Source organism: Bombina bombina, chromosome 11 (genome assembly GCF_027579735.1).
Source record: "Bombina bombina isolate aBomBom1 chromosome 11, aBomBom1.pri, whole genome shotgun sequence".
NCBI lineage: Eukaryota > Metazoa > Chordata > Amphibia > Anura > Bombinatoridae > Bombina > Bombina bombina.
The window spans coordinates 193631747-193655455 of NC_069509.1; the positions used below are offsets into that span (position 1 = coordinate 193631747).

Below are 23709 nucleotides of genomic sequence, written 5' to 3' on the forward strand. Positions count from 1 at the left end.
ATAAACAACATTATATCAGTGTAATATACAGCACACACATTTAGTAACCAGTTAATATATTACATTATATCAGTGTAATATGCAGCACACACATTTAATAACCAGTTAATAGATTACATTATATCAGTGTAATATACAGCACACACATTTAGTAACCAGTTAATAGATGACATTATATCAGTGTAATATACAGCACACACATTTAGTAACCAGTTAATAAACGACATTATATCAGTGTAATATACAGCACACACATTTAGTAACCAGTTAATAGACGACATTATAGCAGTGTAAAAGTAGCGTTAATTTAGCGTGTAACACAATGTAGTTTACTCATTGGTGGGCTCAAACTAGGAATACTTGGAGGAAAGTAATTTGCAGCTGTATTAAATAAAATAAAGTGGAGATGTAATCTCAATGGGATTCATTTCATTTAAAATTCCCTTACAAAGTGTATTTCATGGGTTCTCAAATTTAAACCAGTTCAGAGACATTCAAATTTAAAATGATGTAGGTGTATTTGTAATAAATTTATTTTGTTAAAATAATATGCTGAGCGTATACAGCCCCACACCAGTGCGTCCATAAAGTAACGTGTGAGACATGTTGGAACCTTGGTTACCCTGTATTTAAAAGCTTGTTATCTTATTTCCTCTGCTGAGGCCAGTTACAGTTGTACATTAGCTGATAAAGTTACAATCTCACAGGTTTTAATTTAATGAAAAGGAACTTATAAGGGCATAGCATTTTTTTTAAAGTTGATATAATGTGAATTCGAGAAAATCCTATGAATTTCATGGGAAATAATACACACTATTCGTGCAGCTAAATGTGCCCCAGCATAATTAGAAAATGTATTAGAATGTTGACATATCATTAAAATAATAACTGTGAAAAAGTAAGCACTTGCTGAATCTTTGGATAATTGTCCTGAGACAGCATTTGTAGATAATTAGGGCTGATATATTTGGGTGGAGATGAGAAGTGACCAATGTGCTTGGAACACAGCCAAGTGCTATTGACCCTTCCCCTATAAAATGACCCAAAACCCAACAGACAGCACAAGCTTCTCAGATCTGCATCTGACACACACACAATACTCAGGAAGATGACGCTGTCTGGTGCTGAGAAGTCCGCTATCTTGTCCCTGTGGGGCAAAATCTCCTCAAATGTCAGCACCATTGGTGCTGAAGCTCTGGACAGGTAACTGAAACCGTCTGTTGTGTTTTATAGGTTATTGTTTTTAAGGTTTATAACTAATAATGTGGTCACCTGATAACTATAATCCCATAATGTGATATCACCTAATAACAGTAAACTCATAATGTGATGTCACCTTATGACTATAACAAATAATGTGATCACCTGATAACTATAACCCATAAAGTGAAGTTACCTGATAACTGCAACTCATAATGTGATGTCATCTGATAACTATAATCCATAATGTGATGTCACCTGATGACTGTAACCCATAATGTGATGTCACCTAATAACAGTGAACTCATAATGTGATGTCACCTTATGACTATAACAAATAATGTGATCACCTGATAACTATAACCCATAACGTGAAGTTACCTGATAACTGCAACTCATAATGTGATGTCATCTGATAACTATAATCCATAATGTGATGTCACCTGATGACTGTAACCCATAATGTGATGTCACATGATAACGATTATCCATAATGTGATATCACCTAATAACTACAATGTGATGTGATGTTTCAGGCTATTTCAGAGCTTCCCTCAGACCAAGACTTACTTTCACCACTTTGACCTGACACCTGGCTCTGCTGATCTCCAGGCCCATGGTGGGAAGGTCCTGTCTGCCATTGGTGAAGCTACCAAACATCTAGACAATTTGGATGAGGCCCTGGCTAAGATCAGTGACCTGCACGCTTACAACCTGAGAGTGGACCCTGGAAACTTCAAGGTGAGACATGACCTTATTACACAGATATTGTCCCATGTGAGGTTCATTTTACAGGGAGCAGTAACAGACAAAATACCATGTGATTTATCTCTAATGTGTGAGGATAAGATAGAGAGTAGCTGAAACCCAGGTTAGAGTCATGTGACAAGTACAGTAATGTCACTTTTATTGTGCGAATAGGATAAAGTCATGTGACAAGAACAGTAATGTCACTTTTATTGTGTGAATAGGATAGTCATGTAACAAGTACAGTAATGTCACCTTTATTGTGTGAATAGGATGAGTCAATTGACAAGTACAGTGATGTCACCTTTATTATGTGAATAGAATAGAGTCATGTACAGTAATGTCACCTTTATTGTGTGAATAGGATAGAGTCATGTACAGTAATGTCACCTTTATTATGTGAATAGGATAGAGTCATGTACAGTAATGTCACCTTTATTGTGTGAATAGGATAGAGTCATGTACAGTAATGTCACCTTTATTGTGTGAATAGGATAGAGTCATGTACAGTAATGTCACCTTTATTGTGTGAATAGGATAGAGTCATGTACGTAATGTCACCTTTATTATGTGAATAGGATAGAGTCATGTACAGTAATGTCACCTTTATTGTGTGAATAGGATAGAGTCTTGTACAGTAATGTCACCTTTATTGTGTGAATAGGATAGAGTCATGTGACAAGTACAGTAATGTCACTTTTATTGTGTGAATAGGATAGAGTCATGTGACAAGTACAGTAATGTCACCTTTATTATGTGAATAGGATAGAGTCATGTACAGTAATGTCACCTTTATTGTGTGAATAGGATAGTCATGTGACAAGTACAGTAATGTCACCTTTATTATGTGAATAGGATAGAGTCATGTACAAAAATGTCACCTTTATTGTGTGAATATGCTGATATGAGCTATGTGACTCTGTGCTCTGGTTAATGAGGTTTAATTAATTAGCAGCTTAGTCTGTACCTGTCCCATATGGTCCTTTGCCATGTAACTCTGTCCCCATCTTCTTCTCTTGCAGCTGCTGTCCCACTGTATTCAGGTTGTCCTGGCTAGTCACTTCCCAGAGGAGTTTGACGTTGTAGCCCAGGCCGCGTGGGACAAGTTCCTCTCTGCTGTGTCCACTGTGCTGACCTCCAAGTACAGATAAACCCAGAGCCTGAGGAAGGTTAATAGTGACCGGACTGGATGTTTCAATGTCACCCACTTGTACAATAATATAAATAAAGTTATAAGCTTATAACTGTGTTTGTTACTTCATCCTTATCTACACTAAAAAAACACTTTATAATATCTCCCATAAAGGTGTCTATTACATTAGCCAACAGTAATACTGTGTGTACAGGGGATAGAAGAGATATTGTGTATATATATGCAAGCTGTGCTTTAGCCTGTGCGCTCTGTCTTTATTGATCAGTTAGTTAGAAGGAACAGAAGCACAGGTGGGTGCTATGGAACATAATCAGTTGTATCGCTAAATTGCATAACAAAAAGGTTTGCTTGAGGGAGAGAGAGGCCAGGACAAGTACCCAAGCGGGTGTAAAATCCTAGTTTAGAAACTGTTTGGGAAAAGCTGCAGAAACAAACTTGAAATGGTTTTCTGTAAAACATTGAAGACACTGCAGGAATAAAAGTATCAATCTATTGTTAAAATACAGATTTCATTACACGTGTCAGGCATTAATTTAGGGGTGCCATAAGCTTACATATCAGGGGTGATACATTTAGGGGAGTTATAAACTGAGAGAGCAGGGGAGATGAGTTTGCATTTAGTAACCAGTTAATAGATTACATTATATCAGTGTAATATACAGCACACACATTTAATAACCAGTTAATAGATTACATTATATTAGTGTAATATACAGCACACACATTTAGTTACTAGTAAATAGATTACATTATATTAGTGTAATATACAGCACACACATTTAGTAACCAGTTAATATATTACATTATATCAGTGTAATATACAGCACACACATTTAATAACCAGTTCATAGATTACATTATATCAGTGTAATATACAGCATACACATTTAATAACCAGTTAATAGATGACGTTATATCAGTGTAATATACAGCACACACATTTAGTAACCAGTTAATAGATTACATTATATCAGTGTAATATACAGCACACACATTTAGTAACCAGTTAATAGATTACATTATATCAGTGTAATATACAGCACACACATTTAGTAACCAGTTAATAGATGACATTATATCAGTGTAATATACAGCACACACATTTAGTAACCAGTTAGTAGATTACATAATATAAGTGTAATATACAGCACACACATTTAATAACCAGTTAATAGATTACATTATATCAGTGTAATATACAGCACACACATTTAGTAACCAGTTAATAGATTACATTATATCAGTGTAATATACAGCACACACATTTAGTAACCAGTTAGTAGATTACATAATATAAGTGTAATATACAGCACACACATTTAATAACCAGTTAGTAGATTACATTATATCAGTGTAATATACAGCATACACATTTAGTAACCAGTTAATATATTACATTATATCAGTGTAAAATACAGCGCACATATTTAATAACCAGTTAATATATTACATTATATCAGTGTAATATACAGCACACACATTTAATAACCAGTTAATAGATTACATTATATCAGTGTAATATACAGCACACACATTTAGTAACCAGTTAATAGATGACATTATATCAGTGTAATATACAGCACACACATTTAGTAAGCAGTTAATAGATTACATTATATCAGTGTAATATACAGCACACACATTTAATAACCAGTTAATATATAACATTATATCAGTGTAATATACAGCACACACATTTAGTAACCAGTTAATAGATTACATTATATCAGTGTAATATACAGCACACACATTTAGTAACCAGTTAATAGATGACATTATATCAGTGTAATATACAGCACACACATTTAGTAACCAGTTAATAGATTACATTATATCAGTGTAATATACAGCACACACATTTAGCAAGCAGTTAATAGATTACATTATATCAGTATAATATACAGCACACACATTTAATAACCAGTTAATAGATTACATAATATCAGTGTAATATACAGCACACACATTTAATAACCAGTTAATAGATTACATTATATCAGTGTAATATACAGCACGCACATTTAGTAACCAGTTAATAGATTACATTATATCAGTGTAATATACAGCACACACATTTAATAACCAGTTAATAGATTACATTATATCAGTGTAATATACAGCACACACATTTAATAACCAGTTAATAGATTACATTATATCAGTGTAATATACAGCACACACATTTAGTAAGCAGTTAATAGATTACATTATATCAGTGTAATATACAGCGCACACATTTAATAACCAGTTAATAGATTACATTATATCAGTGTAATATACAGCGCACACATTTAATAACCAGTTAATAGATTACATTATATCAGTGTAATATGCAGCAGACACATTTAGTAACCAGTTAATAGATGACATTATATCAGTGTAATATACAGCACACACATTTAGTAACCAGTTAATAGATGACATTATATCAGTGTAATATACAGCACACACATTTAGTAACCAGTTAATAGATTACATTATATCAGTGTAATATGCAGCATGCACATTTAGTAACCAGTTAATAGATTACATTATATCAGTGTAATATGCAGCACACACATTTAGTAACCAGTTAATGGATGACATTATATCAGTGTAATATACAGCACACACATTTAGTAACCAGTTAATAGATTACATTATATCAGTGTAATATGCAGCACACACATTTAATAACCATTTAATAGATTACATTATATCAGTATAATATACAACACAGACATTTAGTAACCAGTTAATAGATTACATTATATCAGTGTAATATACAGCACACACATTTAATAACCAGTTAATAGTTACATTATATCAGTGTAATATACAGCACACACATTTAATAACCAGCTAATAGTTACATTATATCAGTGTAATATACAGCACGCACATTTAGTAACCAGTTAATATATTACATTATATCAGTGTAATATACAGCACACACATTTAGTAACCAGTTAATAGATTACATAATATCAGTGTAATATACAGCAGACACATTTAGTAACCAGTTAATAGATTATATAATATCAGTGTAATATACAGCACACACATTTAGTAACCAGTAAATAGATTACATTATATCAGTGAAATATGCAGCACACAGATTTAGTAACCAGTTAATAGATTACATAATATCAATGTAATATACAGCACACACATTTAGTAACCAGTTAATAGTTGCATTATATCAGTGTAATATACAGCACACACATTTAATAACCAGTTCATAGTTACATTATATCAGTGTAATATACAGCACGCACATTTAGTAACCAGTTAATATATTACATTATATCAGTGTAATATACAGCACACACATTTAATAACCAGTTAATAGATTACATTATATCAGTGTAATATACAGCACACACATTTAATAACCAGTTAATAGATTACATTATATCAGTGTAATATACTGCACACACATTTAATAACCAGTTAATAGATGACATTATATCAGTGTAATATACAGCACACACATTTAATAACCAGTTAATAGATTACATGATATCAGTGTAATATACAGCACACACATTTAATAACCAGTTAATAGATGACATTATATTAGTGTAATATACAGCACACACATTTAGTAACCAGTTAATAGATGACATTATATCAGTGTAATATACAGCACACACATTTAATAACCAGTTAATAGATTACATTATATCAGTGTAATATACAGCACGCACATTTAATAATCAGTTAATAGATGACATTATATCGGTGTACTATACAGCACACACATTTAATAACCAGTTAATAGATGACATTATATCAGTGTAATATACAGCACACACATTTAATAACCAGTTAATAGATGACATTATATCAGTGTAATATACAGCACACACATTTAATAACCAGTTAATAGATTACATTATATCAGTGTAATATGCAGCATGCACATTTGGTAACCAGTTAAAAAAAATTACATTATATCAGTGTAATATACAGCGCACACATTTAGTAACCAGTTAAAAGATGACATTATATCAGTGTAATATACAGCACACACATTTAGTAACCAGTAAATAGATTACATTAAATCAGTGTAATATGCAGCACACAGATTTAGTAACCAGTTAATATGTTACATTATATCAGTGTAATATACAGCGCACACATTTAGTAACCAGTTAAAAGATGACATTATATCAGTGTAATATACAGCACACACATTTAGTAACCAGTAAATAGATTACATTAAATCAGTGTAATATGCAGCACACAGATTTAGTAACCAGTTAATATGTTACATTATATCAGTGTAATATACAGCGCACACATTTAATAAACAGTTAATAGATTACATTATATCAATATAATATACAGCACACACATTTAGTAACCTGTTAAGAGATGACATAATGTCAGGGTAATATACAGCACACACATTTAGGAACCAGTTAATAGATTACATTATATCAGTGTAATATGCAACACGCATATTTAGTAACCAGTTAATTGATTACATTAAATCGGTGTAATATAAAGCACACACATTTAATAACCAGTTAATATATTACATTATATCAGTGTAATATACATCACACACATTTAATAACCAGTTAATATATTACATTATATCAGTGTAATATACAGCACACACATTTAATAACCAGTTCATAGATTACATTATATCAGTGTAATATACAGCACACAGATTTAGTAACCAGTTAATAGATGACATTATATCAGTGTAATATACAGCACACATATTTAGTAACCAATTAATAGATGACATTATATCAGTGTAATATACAGCACACACATTTAGTAACCAGTTAATATATTACATTATATCAGTGTAATATGCAGCACACACATTTAATAACCAGTTAATATATTACATTATATCAGTGTAATATACAGCACACACATTTAATAACCAGTTAATAGATTACATTATATCAGTGTAATATACAGCACACACATTTAATAACCAGTTAATAGATGACATTATATAAGTGTAATATACAGCACACACATTTAGTAACCAGTTAATAGACGACATTATAGCAGTGTAAAAGTAGCGTTAATTTAGTGTGTAACACAATGTAGTTTACTCATTGGTGGGCTCAAACTAGGAAGACTTGGAGGAAAGTAATTTGCAGCTGTATCAATTAAAATAAAGTGGAGATGTAATCTCAATGGGATTCATTTCATTTAAAATTCCCTTACAAAGTGAATTTCATATGTTCTCGAATTTAAACCAGTTCAGAGACATTCAAATTTAAAATGATGTAGGTGTATTTGTAATACATTTATTTTGTTAAAATAGTATGCTGAGCGTATACAGCCCCACACCAGTGCGTCCATAAAGTAACGTGTGAGACATGTTGGAACCTTGGTTACCCTGTATTTAAAAGCTTGTTATCTTATTTCCTCTGCTGAGGCCAGTTACAGTTGTACATTAGCTGATAAAGTTACAATCTCACAGGTTTTAATTTAATGAAAAGGAACTTATAAGGGCATAACATTTTTTTAAAATTGATATAATGTGAATTCGAGAAAATCCTATGAATTTCATGGGAGACAATACACACTATTCGTGCAGCTAAATGTGCCCCAGCATAATTACAAAATGTATTAGAATGTTGACATATCATTAAAATAATAACTGTGAAAAAGTAAGCACTTGCTGAATCTTTGGATAATTGTCCTGAGACCGCATGTACAGATAATTGTCCTGAGACAGCATTTGCAGATAATTAGGGCTGATATATTTGGGTGGAGATGAGAAGTGACCAATGTGCTTGGAACACAGCCAAGTGCAACTGACCCTTCCCCTATAAAATGACCCAAAACCCAACAGACAGCACAAGCTTCTCAGATCTGCATCTGACACACACACACAATACTCAGGAAGATGACGCTGTCTGCTGCTGAGAAGTCCGCTATCTTGTCCCTGTGGGGCAAAATCTCCTCAAATGTCAGCACCATTGGTGCTGAAGCTCTGGACAGGTAACTGAAACCGTCTGTTGTGTTTTATAGGTTGTTTTTAAGGTTTATAACTAATAATGTGGTCACCTGATAACTATAATCCCATAATGTGATATCACCTAATAACAGTAAACTCATAATGTGATGTCACCTTATGACTATAACAAATAATGTGATCACCTGATAACTATAACCCATAATGTGAAGTTACCTGATAACTGCAACTCATAATGTGATGTCATCTGATAACTATAATCCATAATGTGATGTCACCTGATGACTGTAACCCATAATGTGATGTCACATGATAACTATTATCCATAATGTGATATCACCTAATAACTACAATGTGATGTTTTGTTCTCAGGCTATTTCAGAGCTTCCCTCAGACCAAGACTTACTTTCACCACTTTGACCTGACACCTGGCTCTGCTGATCTCCAGGCCCATGGTGGGAAGGTCCTGTCTGCCATTGGTGAAGCTGCCAAACATCTAGACAATTTGGATGAGGCCCTGGCTAAGATCAGTGACCTGCACGCTTACAACCTGAGAGTAGACCCTGGAAACTTCAAGGTGAGACATGACCTTATTACACAGATATTGTCCCATGTGAGGTTCATTTTACAGGGAGCAGTAACAGATACAATACCATGTGATTTATCTCTAATGTGTGAGGATAAGATAGAGAGTAGCTGAACCCCAGGTTAGAGTCATGTGACAAGGACAGTAATGTCACTTTTATTGTGCGAATAGGATAAAGTCATGCGACAAGAACAGTAATGTCACCTTTATTGTGTGAATAGGATGAGTCAATTGACAAGTACAGTGATGTCACCTTTATTATGTGAATAGGATAGAGTCATGTACAGTAATGTCACCTTTATTGTGTGAATAGGATAGAGTCATGTACAGTAATGTCACCTTTATTATGTGAATAGGATAGAGTCATGTACAGTAATGTCACCTTTATTGTGTGAATAGGATAGAGTCATGTACAGTAATGTCACTTTTATTGTGTGAATTGGATAGTCATGTGACAAGTACAGTAATGTCACCTTTATTGTGTGAATAGGATGAGTCAATTGACAAGTACAGTGATGTCACCTTTATTATGTGAATAGGATAGAGTCATGTACAGTAATGTCACCTTTATTATGTGAATAGGATAGAGTCATGTACAGTAATGTCACCTTTATTGTGTGAATATGCTGATATGAACTATGTGACTCTGTGCTCTGGTTAATGAGGTTTAATTAATTAGCAGCTTAGTCTGTAGCTGCCCCATGTGGTCCCTTCCCATGTAACTCTGTCCCCATCTTCTTCTCTTGCAGCTGTTGTCCCACTGTATTCAGGTTGTCCTGGCTAGTCACTTCCCAGAGGAGTTTGATGTTGTAGCCCAGGCCGCGTGGGACAAGTTCCTCTCTGCTGTGTCCACTGTGCTGACCTCCAAGTACAGATAAACCCAGAGCCTGAGGAAGGTTTATAGTGACCGGACTGGATGTTTCAATGTCACCCACTTGTACAATAATATAAATAAAGTTATAAGCTTATAACTGTGTTTGTTACTTCATCCTTATCTACACTAAAAAAACACTTTATAATATCTCCCATAAAGCTGTCTATTACGTTAGCCAGCAGTAATACTGTGTGTACAGGGGATAGAAGAGATATTGTGTATATATATGCAAGCTGTGCTTTAGCCTGTGCGCTCTGTCTTTATTGATCAGTTAGTTAGAAGGAACAGAAGCACAGGTGGGTGCTATGGAACATAATCAGTTGTATCGCTAAATTGCATAACAAAAAGGTTTGCTTGAGGGAGAGAGAGGACAGGACAAGTACCCAAGCGGGTGTAAAATCCTAGTTTAGAAACTGTTTGGGAAAAGCTGCAGAAACAAACTTGAAATGGGTTTCTGTAAAACATTTAAGACACTGCAGGAATAAAAGTATCAATCTATTGTTAAAATACAGATTTCATTACACGTGTCAGGCATTAATTTAGGGGTGCCATAAGCTTACATATCAGGGGTGATACATTTAGGGGAGTTATAAACTGAGAGAGCAGGGGAGATAAGTTTGCATTTAGTAACAAGTTAATATATTACATTATATCAGTGTAATATACAGCACACACATTTAGTAACCAGTTAATATATTACATTATATCAGTGTAATATACAGCACACACATTTAATAACCAGTTAATAGATTACATTATATCAGTGTAATATACAGCACACACATTTAATAACCAGTTAATAGATTACATTATATCAGTGTAATATGCAGCACACACATTTAGTAACCAGTTAATAGATTACATTATAACAGTGTAATATACAGCACACACATTTAATAACCAGTTAATAGATTACATTATATCAGTGTAATATGCAGCACGCACATTTAATAACCAGTAATAGATTACATTATATCAGTGTAATATACAGCACACACATTTAGTAACCAGTTAATAGATTACATTATATCAGTGTAATATGCAGCACACACATTTAATAACCAGGTAATAAATTACATTATATCAGTGTAATATACAGCACACACATTTAATAACCAGTTAATATATTACATTATATCAGTGTAATATACAGCACACACATTTAATAACCAGGTAATAAATTACATTATATCAGTGTAATATACAGAACACACATTTAATAACCAGTTAATATATTACATTATATCAGTGTAATATACAGCACACACATTTAGTAACCAGTTAATAGATTACATTATATCAGTGTAATATACAGCACACACATTTAATAACCAGTTAATAGATTACATTATTTCAGTGTAATATGCAGCACACACATTTAATAACCAGTTAATAGATTACATTATATCAGTGTAATATGCAGCACACACATTTAATAACCAGTTAATAGATGACATTATATCAGTGTAATATACAGCACACAGATTTAGTAACCAGTTAATATATTACATTATATCAGTGTAATATACAGCACACACATTTAGTAACCAGTTAATAGATTACATTATATCAGTGTATCATACAGCACACACATTGAGTAACCAGTTAATAGATTACATTATATCAGTGTAATATATAGCACACACATTTAGTAACCAGTTAATAGATTACATTATATCAGTGTAATATGCAGCACGCACATTTAATAACCAGTAATAGATTACATTATATCAGTGTAATATACAGCACACACATTTAGTAACCAGTTAATAGATTACATTATATCAGTGTAATATGCAGCACACACATTTAATAACCAGTTAATATATTACATTATATCAGTGTAATATACAGCACACACATTTAATAACCAGGTAATAAATTACATTATATCAGTGTAATATACAGCACACACATTTAATAACCAGTTAATATATTACATTATATCAGTGTAATATACAGCACACACATTTAATAACCAGGTAATAAATTACATTATATCAGTGTAATATACAGCACACACATTTAATAACCAGTTAATATATTACATTATATCAGTGTAATATACAGCATACACATTTAATAACCAGTTAATAGATTACATTATATCAGTGTAATATGCAGCACACACATTTAGTAACCAGTTAATATATTACATTATATCAGTGTAATATACAGCACACACATTTAATAACCAGTTAATAGATTACATTATATCAGTGTAATATACAGCACACACATTTAGTAACCAGTTAATAGATTACATTATATCAGTGTAATATACAGCACACACATTTAATAACCAGTAAATAGATTACATTATATCAGTGTAATATACAGCACACACATTTAATAACCAGTTAATAGATTACATTATATCAGTGTAATATGCAGCACACACATTTAGTAACCAGTTAATAGATTACATTATATCAGTGTAATATACAGCACACACATTTAATAACCAGTTAATAGATTACATTATATCAGTGTAAAATGCAGCACGCACATTTAATAACCAGTAATAGATTACATTATATCAGTGTAATATACAGCACACACATTAGTAACCAGTTAATAGATTACATTATATCAGTGTAATATGCAGCACACACATTTAATAACCAGTTAATATATTACATTATATCAGTGTAATATACAGCACACACATTTAATAACCAGGTAATAAATTACATTATATCAGTGTAATATACAGCACACACATTTTATAACCAGTTAATATATTACATTATATCAGTGTAATATACAGCACACACATTTAATAACCAGGTAATAAATTACATTATATCAGTGTAATATACAGCACACACATTTAATAACCAGTTAATATATTACATTATATCAGTGTAATATACAGCATACACATTTAATAACCAGTTAATAGATTACATTATATCAGTGTAATATGCAGCACACACATTTAGTAACCAGTTAATAGATTACATTATATCAGTGTAATATACAGCACACACATTTAATAACCAGTTAATAGATTACATTATATCAGTGTAATATGCAGCACGCACATTTAATAACCAGTTAATATATTACATTATATCAGTGTAATATACAGCACACACATTTGGTAACCAGTTAATAGATTACATTATATCAGTGTAATATACAGCACACACATTGAGTAACCAGTTAATAGATTACATTATATCAGTGTAATATACAGCACACACATTTAGTAACCAGTTAATAGATGACATTATATCAGTGTAATACGCAGCACACACATTTAATAACCAGTTAATAGATTACATTATATCAGTGTGATATACAGCGCGCACATTTAGTAACCAGTTAATATTTTACATTATATCAGTGTAATATGCAGCACACAGATTTAGTAACCAGTTAATATATTACATTATATCAGTGTAATATAAAGCACACACATTTAATAACCAGGTAATAAATTACATTATATCAGTGTAATATACAGCATACACATTTAATAACCAGTTAATAGATTACATTATATCAGTGTAATATGCAGCACACACATTTAGTAACCAGTTAATAGATTACATTATATCAGTGTAATATACAGCACACACATTTAATAACCAGTTAATAGATTACATTATATCAGTGTAATATGCAGCACGCACATTTAATAACCAGTTAATATATTACATTATATCAGTGTAATATACAGCACACACATTTAGTAACCAGTTAATAGATTACATTATATCAGTGTAATATACAGCACACACATTGAGTAACCAGTTAATAGATTACATTATATCAGTGTAATATACAGCACACACATTTAGTAACCAGTTAATAGATGACATTATATCAGTGTAATACGCAGCACACACATTTAATAACCAGTTAATAGATTACATTATATCAGTGTGATATACAGCGCACACATTTAGTAACCAGTTAATATTTTACATTATATCAGTGTAATATGCAGCACACAGATTTAGTAACCAGTTAATATATTACATTATATCAGTGTAATATAAAGCACACACATTTAATAACCAGTTAATAGATTACATTATATCAGTGTGATATACAGCACACACATTTAGTAACCAGTTAATAGATTACATTATATCAGTGTAATACGCAGCACACACATTTAATAACCAGTTAATAGATTACATTATATCAGTGTGATATATAGCGCACACATTTAGTAACCAGTTAATATATTACATTATATCAGTGTAATATGCAGCACACACATTTAGTAACCAGTTAATATATTACATTATATCAGTGTAATATACAGCACACACATTTAATAACCAGTTAAGAGATGACATTATATCAGTGTAATATACAGCACATACATTTAGTAACCAGTTAATAGATTACATTATATCAGTGTAATATGCAGCACACACATTTAATAACCAGTTAATAGATGACATTATATCAGTGTAATATACAGCACACACATTTAATAACCAGTTAATATATTACATTATATCAATGTTATAAATAGCACACACATTTAATAACCAGTTAATAGATTACATTATATCAGTGTAATATACAGCACACACATTTAAAAAAAGTTAATAGATTACATTATATCAGTGTAATATGCAGCACACACATTTAATAACCAGTTAATATATTACATTATATCAGTGTAATATACAGCACACACATTTAATAACCAGTTAATAGATTACATTATATCAGTGTAATATACAGCACACACATTTAATAACCAGTTAATAGATTACATTACATCAGTCTATAAAAAACTGAGGAACCAGGCGATAAATTTAGGAGCCAGAAACTGTTGGATACCCCAATGCCACACACACACAAATATATATATTGCTTCAGACATGAGGAGGATGTGAGGGAAGCTCTTGAAAGCATGACAAGGCTGCACTCAGGTTCAAAAGTAAATATTGTTTATTAAACCTCTTGATAAGTGAAAAAAACACCCTAATCAAAAAGCTGCAAAACACATGTAAATACAAATCCAGGCCTGGAAAAAAAATATATATATAACTATTACAAGGAAAGAAACATCAAAGTTTAGCAAGTACCAGAGCAGATGAGTGTATAAAACACGCTCTATACATAAACTCAAACTTATTCATTCACAACAATATAGAGCAAACCAAACAAGATGTTGGAGCAATGTTGCAAAGTTCCTTGATTTGTGACTTAGTTGCCAAGATGGAAAGTGAAGTCCTCAGTGTATCAACACTCTCCACAAGCCAAAATATCAAAGGCCGACTTTTTCCAGAGATTTGTAGCTATTGATCCGGTGTTCAGATAACACATCCCTTTATAAAGTACCTTCACGATTACCAATTTGTGGTCAAAACCGTTCCGTTGCAGGTTTCCAGCAAAATAAGATTGCTCCCAAATTAGACACAGAGCTTTGCTCAACATAAGCTGCAACTTGAAAGTCGGGATAATCCAGAGAACAGCTTTTGCAGCCTGGATATGATTTAATGGTTTACAGATCACCAAACATTACGCGTTTCGCCCCTCCCCCTTTCTGGGCTGGCACTGGGGCTTCATCAGATGCTGGATTGGTGTGGGAGACCGGCCTTTTAAAGTAGCTCCGATTAGCTCCTCCTCTTTCTGTCTCAGTTCCCTTCCTCATAGGGTATACCGGTAATATAATTAGGGAAGTAGTTATTCCTAAACATTTACTTGCAGCATATTTATAAGAACATTCATGATATTGTGTATATTTATATAAAATATAATAATATCGTCATAGCATAAAATCCTAATATTTACATTTATTCCCTATTAGACAAGTTTGTGAAACAATTTAAATTGGAAAAACAGTGATTTTTCCTAATTAAAGAGATATACACATTTTGAATACCTGATCTTAAAATGTTAATACGACTAAACTGAAAATGTCTGGGTATCTCTTAGAGGATTATGCACACAAGCCAACAGATGTAAATTGTCACATTGACTTATAGAAAGCAGGAATATTCTATTTTTTCAATGAGGCCCGTTGGTGCGGCTGTATGTAGCTTATATATCCAATGGGACTCATGTTGTAACAGTATTCTGTATTCTGTGTAACCATCCTTTGCCTTCAAAAACAGCATGAATTCTTCTAGGTACATTTGCACAAAGTCAGGGATTTTATTAGGCATACAGTTAGGTGCTTTATTAAACAATTATACCAAACAGGTGCTAATGACTATCAATGTATTATGTAGGTTGAAACACAATCATTAACTGAAACGGAAACAGCTGTGTAGGAGGTGTGGTGACATAGCTTACTGACCTAGCTGTTATTAAAATCCCTCCCCCCCCCCCCCCCCCCCACCGGTTACACCTTTCTCTCTGAACTAGGTGTTTAATTAAAGACACTCCCATTAACCTTGGCTGGCATGTGATAGGCCAAACCCCTTTGAAATGAGAATAAACTTGGGAAACACTCTCTCTTTTCTCTCTTCCCTCTTCCATCTCCTGATGGAAATGGCTGATATCGGACAATGCAAGAAAGCACACATTAAAGAATTTGGCTAAGTATATTCCTGGGATTATTTTAGCAGTGTTGCACAAACTGGGGTTGTGGTAGAGTTGCCCTGTATTAATTATTTGGACTGTTTTGCTGTAAAATAGATGTGTATATATACCTGTAAATATTTCTCTTATTATTAAAAAATATTGATTCCTAATAAATTATTTGGAAACAATGGAGACCCCTTTACAGTGTTTATTTCACTTAACTTAATTGTAATGGTTAAGTGGGTTTTTACATAGAATTATATATTTAGTGGTTTAAATTTAAAAATCTAGATATACATTTTTAATAACCACAGGAGGAATACAATTGGGTGAGCAACAGCCAAACTCTGCTTACAAGCTGAGTTTGTAGTATAATGTGAAAAGTCATACGCCATGACAAGCCCAGCAACAACACACAAGGTAGTTATACCGCATCAAAAAGGTCTCTCCCGGGGGAGGTGTCCGGGCGGCATCCATACTGGAGGCAAAATTAGGAGCTCCAGAAAAATGTTAAATAATCCGCCAATTATTTGTGAATGAGAGGGGCATCACCAGAAATTAATCCTAGAATCGGATTTAGGATAAGATACTGCATTTATAGGCACCAATTTCACTGATCTCATCTGGAGCCCTAATCTGGGCCATTTAAGAATCTGGCGGCGGCCTACAACGAGTTTTTAATAACCCCCCCCCCCCATCATTCAGGTAAAGCAGTTAAAGGGACACTAAACCCAAATGTTTTCTTTCATGATTCAGATAGAGCAGTCATTTTAAGCAACTTTCTAATTTACTCCAATTATCAAATTTTATTTGTTCTCTTGCTATCTTTATTTGAAAAAGCAGGAATGTAAGCATAGGAGCCAGACAATTTTTGGTTCAAGACCTGGGTAGCACTTGCTGATAGGTTGCTACATATAGCCACCAATCAGCAAGCGCTACCCAGGTGCTGAACCAAAAATGGTCCGGCTCTTAACCTTACATTTCTGCATTTTCAAATAAAGATAGCAAGAGAATGAAGAAAAATTGACAATAGGAGTAAATTAGAAAGTTGCTTAAAATGACATGCTCTATCTGAATCACGAAAGAAAAAATATTTGGGTTTAGTGTCCCTTTAATTTCAGACTGCTATTCGCTTCTACAACCGCCTTCAATCCACACATTGGGGTCAATTTATTAAATGCCGGGTGGACATGATTCACTGTAGCGAGTAATGTCCGCCCGACATCGCTAAATGCCAACAGCATACTACCAGGGACTGAGATGCTCCAGGAAAGCTCTTTTCATTCTGAGCTAATCAATATGCCCACAGCTAAAGGTCAAATGGCTTTGTGTGTGTCGTTGAGAAGGTGATTAGCTACACCTGATTGAGTTTACAAGTCATTTTAGGAGAGGGTGATCCTTTTTGCAACTTAGTGATTCTGTTTTTGAATTGTCGTTATTTTTGCCTTACATGTTGGTGTTATATCTTTCACTTGGATGTTATAATTTGCACTGAGAAATTACAACTGGATAAACAAAAACTGTGTCTGTCTTTATGTCAGGCTGCAAAGCAACAAAATGTTATTATTTTCAATAGCCACTGTATATATTTATTTAAACTTGCCCTATTTATAGGCCTCAATATAATATTTGCTGTGGATGACAATCTTTCTAAACTACACATTTAAATTAAGATAAGCTCATGCGCATTTTGTTTTGTAATTTTTAGTTTTTGGACTTTTAGTAATGCTTTAAGAAATAATATCTATCAGAGTCCAAAAGTTAGTTTGTTTTTCTTTTCTATTCAACATTTGAATATTGTCATCATTTTAGAAGGCGTTATTGATGTGTCATACTAGTTTATGAATCCCATAAGTTTAGATATAACATTCTATGTTAAATTAGTATACTATTCATATATTATATCAGTTGCCGATGTTTCCCTTTATAGTCTAAGGTCCAAGAGTAATCATGGCAAAGGCTAGCTTCCCTCACCATTGGCCACTAGACTATTTGGGTCCAAGTGTGACCTCCCAAGCAACGTGGGGAACATTTGCTAAAATACAAAAATGAGGTTTAATTTCTATATGAGTTTATTTTTCTCACATATGCCATGGTTCATGATCCTATTCCTTTTTGTGTATATTATTTACAGAATATATTATTCTCACAAAAACAATTAGGATACAGGGTATAGATGGGAAGTTTGTGTTTATCTTCTCTCTGATTATGCTTTATTCTATATTAATCATAATTATTTTTGTGTATTGTATTATAATGGTATGGAAATGGCATGTATAATTACAACCTCTTGTTATTGCTCATGCTTATGCCTCTTATCGTAATTATATATATCCTGCTATTGTGGTATCATTGTAACTGGACATATCCTGTGTGTTATATTTGTTTAAAACCTCAATAAAAGACTAAAGTTTAAATCAAATAAAAAAGGACTCTCCCAGGCAGAAATGTCAAGGCAGACCGGGGGTTTCTAGATGTGCCATCCAAGCTCTTCTGAAGAAGCACAAAGAAACGGACAACATTGAGGACCGTATACGCAGTGGTTGGCCAATTGCAGCAGATGAAAGACACATCATGCTTCCTTTCTTCCGCAATCAGATGTCTAGCAATGCCACCAGCTCAGAATTGGCAGAAATCAGTGGGACCCTGGTACACCCATCTACTGTCTGGAGAAGTGGTCTTCATGGAAGACTTGCAGCCAAAAGAACATACCTCTGACATGTAAACAAGGCAAAGTGACTCAATTATTCACAAAAACACAGGAACTATGGTGTAGAAAACTGACAGCAGGTGCTCTGGGCAGATGTGTCATAAATTAAAATATTTGGCTGTAGCAGAAGGCAGTTTGTTCGCTGAAGGGCTGGAGAGTGGTTCAAGGACAAGTGTCTGCAGCAACAGTGGAGGTTTTTGGGGCTGCATTTCTACAAATGGAGTTGTTTTTTGGTCGGAATACATTTTCTCCTCAATTCTGGGAAGTACAGACAGATACTTATCCATCATGCGATAACATCAGGAAGGCATGTGATTGGTCCCAAATGAACACTAAAGCTTCGCTCACATTGCATTTTGTTAATTGATAACCATAAACTACAGTATTAACATTTCTATTTTTTTAAAGCATCCTTACTTTACAGAATTTGTTTACACCTGCCTACAACTTTTGCACAGTAGCATATATTAAAGGGATAGGAAAGTCAAACTTAAACTTGCAGGAGTTAGATAGAGCCGGTCGTTTTAAGACACTTTTAAATGCACTTCTATTTTGAAATGTGCTTCGTTCTCTTAGTATCCCTTGTTAAAAAATGAATACACACATATCCTACACTAGTGGGAGCTGCTGCTAATTGGTGCCTGCACACATTTGTCTCTTGTGATTGGCTAAATAGATATTTTCAGCTTCCTGTCAGTAGTGCAATGCTGTCCCTTCAGCAATGGATAACAAAAGAATGAAGAAAATTTGATAATAGAATTAAATTGGAAAGTTGTTTAAAATTGTATGTTCTATCTGAATCATAAAAGACAATTTTGGGGTTTACTATCCCTTTAATAAATAAATTATATACACATATATTATATGATAACCAAAATTAGGAGCCAGAATCTTTTGTCCATCAGTGTGTGTTTGTGTATATATTCACAGGGGTAGAAAAATATCACTAGAGTTTGCTAGTCAGGTGCCTAAGGGTGATTTGGGGTGTGTGTGACCCTGTGCCTGAGAGTGACCTGGGGTGTGTGTATGTGACCCTGTGACGGACGGTGACTTGGGGTGTGTGTATATATACACAGGGGTAGAAAAATATCACTAGAGTTTACTAGTCAGGTGCCTAAGGGTGATTTGGGGTGAGTGTGACCCTGTGCCTGAGAGTGACCTGGGGTGTGTGTATGTGACCCTGTGCTGGACGGTGACTTGGGGTGTGTGTATATATACACAGGGGTAGAAAAATATCACTAGAGTTTACTAGTCAGGTGCCTAAGGGTGATTTGGGGTGTGTGTGACCCTGTGCCTGAGAGTGACATGGGGTGTGTGTATGTGACCCTGTGACGGACGGTGACTTGGGGTGTGTGTGTATATACACAGGGGTAGAAAAATATCACTAGAGTTTACTAGGCAGCTGCCTAAGTGTGATTAAGGGTGCATGTGACCCAGTGCCTGACTGTAACCTGGGTGTGTGTGTGACCCTGTACCTTAGAGTGACCTGGGTGTGTGTGTGACCCTGTACCAGAGAGTGACCTGGGTGTGTGTGTGACCCTGTACTGGAGGGTGACCTGGGTGTGTTACCCTGTACCTGAGAGTAACCTGGGGTGTGGGTGACCCTGTGGCTGAGGGTGGCCTGGGGTGTCTGAGACCCTGTACCTGAGGGTGACCTGGGTGTGTGACCCTGTGTCTGAGGGTGACCTGGGTGTGTGACCCTGTACCTGAGAGTGACCTGGGGTGTTGGTGACCCTGTACCGGAGGGTGACCTGGTTGTGTGACCCTGTACCTGAGAGTGACCTGGGGTGTTGGTGACCCTGTACCGGAGGGTGACCTGGGTGTGTGACCCTGTACATAAAAGTGACCTGGGGTGTGGGTGACCCTGTAACGGAGGGTGACCTGGGTGAGTGAACCTGTACATGATAGTGACCTGGGGTGTGGGTGACCCTGTGGCTGAGGGTGGCCTGGGGTGTGTATGTGAGACCCTGTACCTGAGAGTGACCTGGGGTGTGTATGTGAGACCCTGTGGCTGAGGGTGGACTGAGGTGTGTATGTGAGACCCTGTACCTAAGAGTGACCTGGGGTGTGTACGTGAGACCCTGTACATAAGAGTGGCCTGGGGTGTGTACGTGAGACCCTGTACATAAGAGTGACCTGGGGTGTGTACGTGAGACCCTGTACATAAGAGTGGCCTGGGGTGTGAATGTGAGACCCTGTGGCTGAGAGTGACCTGGGGGTGTGTATGTGAGACCCTGTGGCTGAGGGTGGCCTGGGATGTGTATGTGAGACCCTGTGGCTGAGGGTGGCCTGGGGTGTGTATGTGAGACCCTGTGGCTGAGAGTGGCCTGGGGTGTCTATGTGAGACCCTGTGGCGGAGGGTGGCCTGGGGTGTGTATGTGAGACCCTGTGACTGAGGGTGGCCTGGGGTGTGTATGTGAGACCCTGTGACTGAGGCTGGCCTGGGGTGTGTATGTGAGACCCTGTGGCTGAGGGTGGCCTGGGGTGTGTATGTGAGACCCTGTGGCTGAGGCTGGCCTGGGGTGTGTATGTGAGACCCTGTGGCTGAGGGTGGCCTGGGGTGTGTATGTGAGACCCTGTGGCTGAGGCTGGCCTGGGGTGTGTGAGACCCTGTGGCTGAGGGTGGCCTGGGGTGTGTATGTGAGACCCTGTGGCTGAGGGTGACCTGGGGTGTGTATTTGAGACCCTGTGGCTTAGGGTGGCCTGGGGGTGTGTATGTGAGACCCTGTGGCTGAGGCTGGCCTGGGGTGTGTATGTGAGACCCTGTGGCTGAGGCTGGCCTGGGGTGTGTATGTGAGACCCTGTGGCTGAGGGTGGCCTGGGGTGTGTATGTGAGACCCTGTGGCTGAGGGTGACCTGGGGTGTGTATTTGAGACCCTGTGGCTTAGGGTGGCCTGGGGGTGTGTATGTGAGACCCTGTGGCTGAGGGTGGCCTGGGGTGTGTATGTGAGACCCTGTGGCTGAGGGTGGCCTGGGGTGTGTATGTGAGACCCTGTGGCTGAGGGTGACCTGGGGTGTGTATTTGAGACCCTGTGGCTTAGGGTGGCCTGGGGGTGTGTATGTGAGACCCTGTGGCTGAGGGTGGCCTGGGGTGTGTATGTGAGACCCTGTGGCTGAGGGTGGCCTGGGGTGTGTATGTGAGACCCTGTGGCTGAGAGTGGCCTGGGGTGTGTATGTGAGACCCTGTGGCTGAGAGTGGCCTGGGGTGTGCATGTGAGACCCTGTACCTAAGAGTGACCTGGGGTGTGTATTTGAGACCCTGTGGCTTAGGGTGGCCTGGGGTGTGTATGTGAGACCCTGTGGCTGAGGGTGGCCTGGGGTGTGTATGTGAGACCCTGTGGCTGAGGGTGGCCTGGGTGTGTATGTGATACCCTGTGACTGAGAGTGGCCTGGGGTGTGTATGTGAGACCCTGTGGCTGAGGGTGGCCTGGGGTGTGTATGTGAGACCCTGTACCTAAGAGTGACCTGGGGTGTGTATTTGAGACCCTGTGGCTTAGGGTGGCCTGGGGTGTGTATGTGAGACCCTGTGGCTGAGGGTGGCCTGGGGTGTGTATGTGAGACCCTGTGGCTGAGGGTGGCCTGGGGTGTGTATGTGAGACCCTGTGGCTGAGAGTGGCCTGGGGTGTCTATGTGAGACCCTGTGGCTGAGGCTGGCCTGGGGTGTGTATGTGAGACCCTGTGGCTGAGGGTGGCCTGGGGTGTGTATGTGAGACCCTGTGGCTGAGGGTGGCCTGGGGTGTGTATGTGAGACCCTGTACCTAAGAGTGACCTGGGGTGTGTATTTGAGACCCTGTGGCTTAGGGTGGCCTGGGGGTGTGTATGTGAGACCCTGTGGCTGAGGGTGGCCTGGGGTGTGTATGTGAGACCCTGTGGCTGAGGGTGGCCTGGGGTGTGTATGTGAGACCCTGTGGCTGAGAGTGGCCTGGGGTGTGTATGTGAGACCCTGTGGCTGAGAGTGGCCTGGGGTGTGCATGTGAGACCCTGTACCTAAGAGTGA

General features: G+C 36.4%; 2 protein-coding genes across 2 annotated transcripts; both read left to right on the forward strand.

Moving 5' to 3' along the window:
- The first annotated feature begins 1108 nt into the window (after positions 1–1108).
- On the forward strand, positions 1109–3098 carry LOC128642417 (hemoglobin subunit alpha-3-like). Its single transcript, XM_053695185.1, has 3 exons — positions 1109–1203; positions 1737–1941; positions 2970–3098. The coding sequence occupies exons 1-3, from the start codon at positions 1109–1111 to the stop codon at positions 3096–3098; spliced, it is 429 nt and encodes a 142-aa protein (XP_053551160.1).
- A 5871-nt stretch (positions 3099–8969) lies between these two features.
- LOC128642403 (hemoglobin larval subunit alpha-like) lies at positions 8970–10502 on the forward strand. Its single transcript, XM_053695167.1, has 3 exons — positions 8970–9064; positions 9411–9615; positions 10374–10502. Exons 1-3 carry the CDS (start codon positions 8970–8972, stop codon positions 10500–10502), a joined length of 429 nt encoding a protein of 142 aa, XP_053551142.1.
- Positions 10503–23709: the final 13207 nt, after the last annotated feature.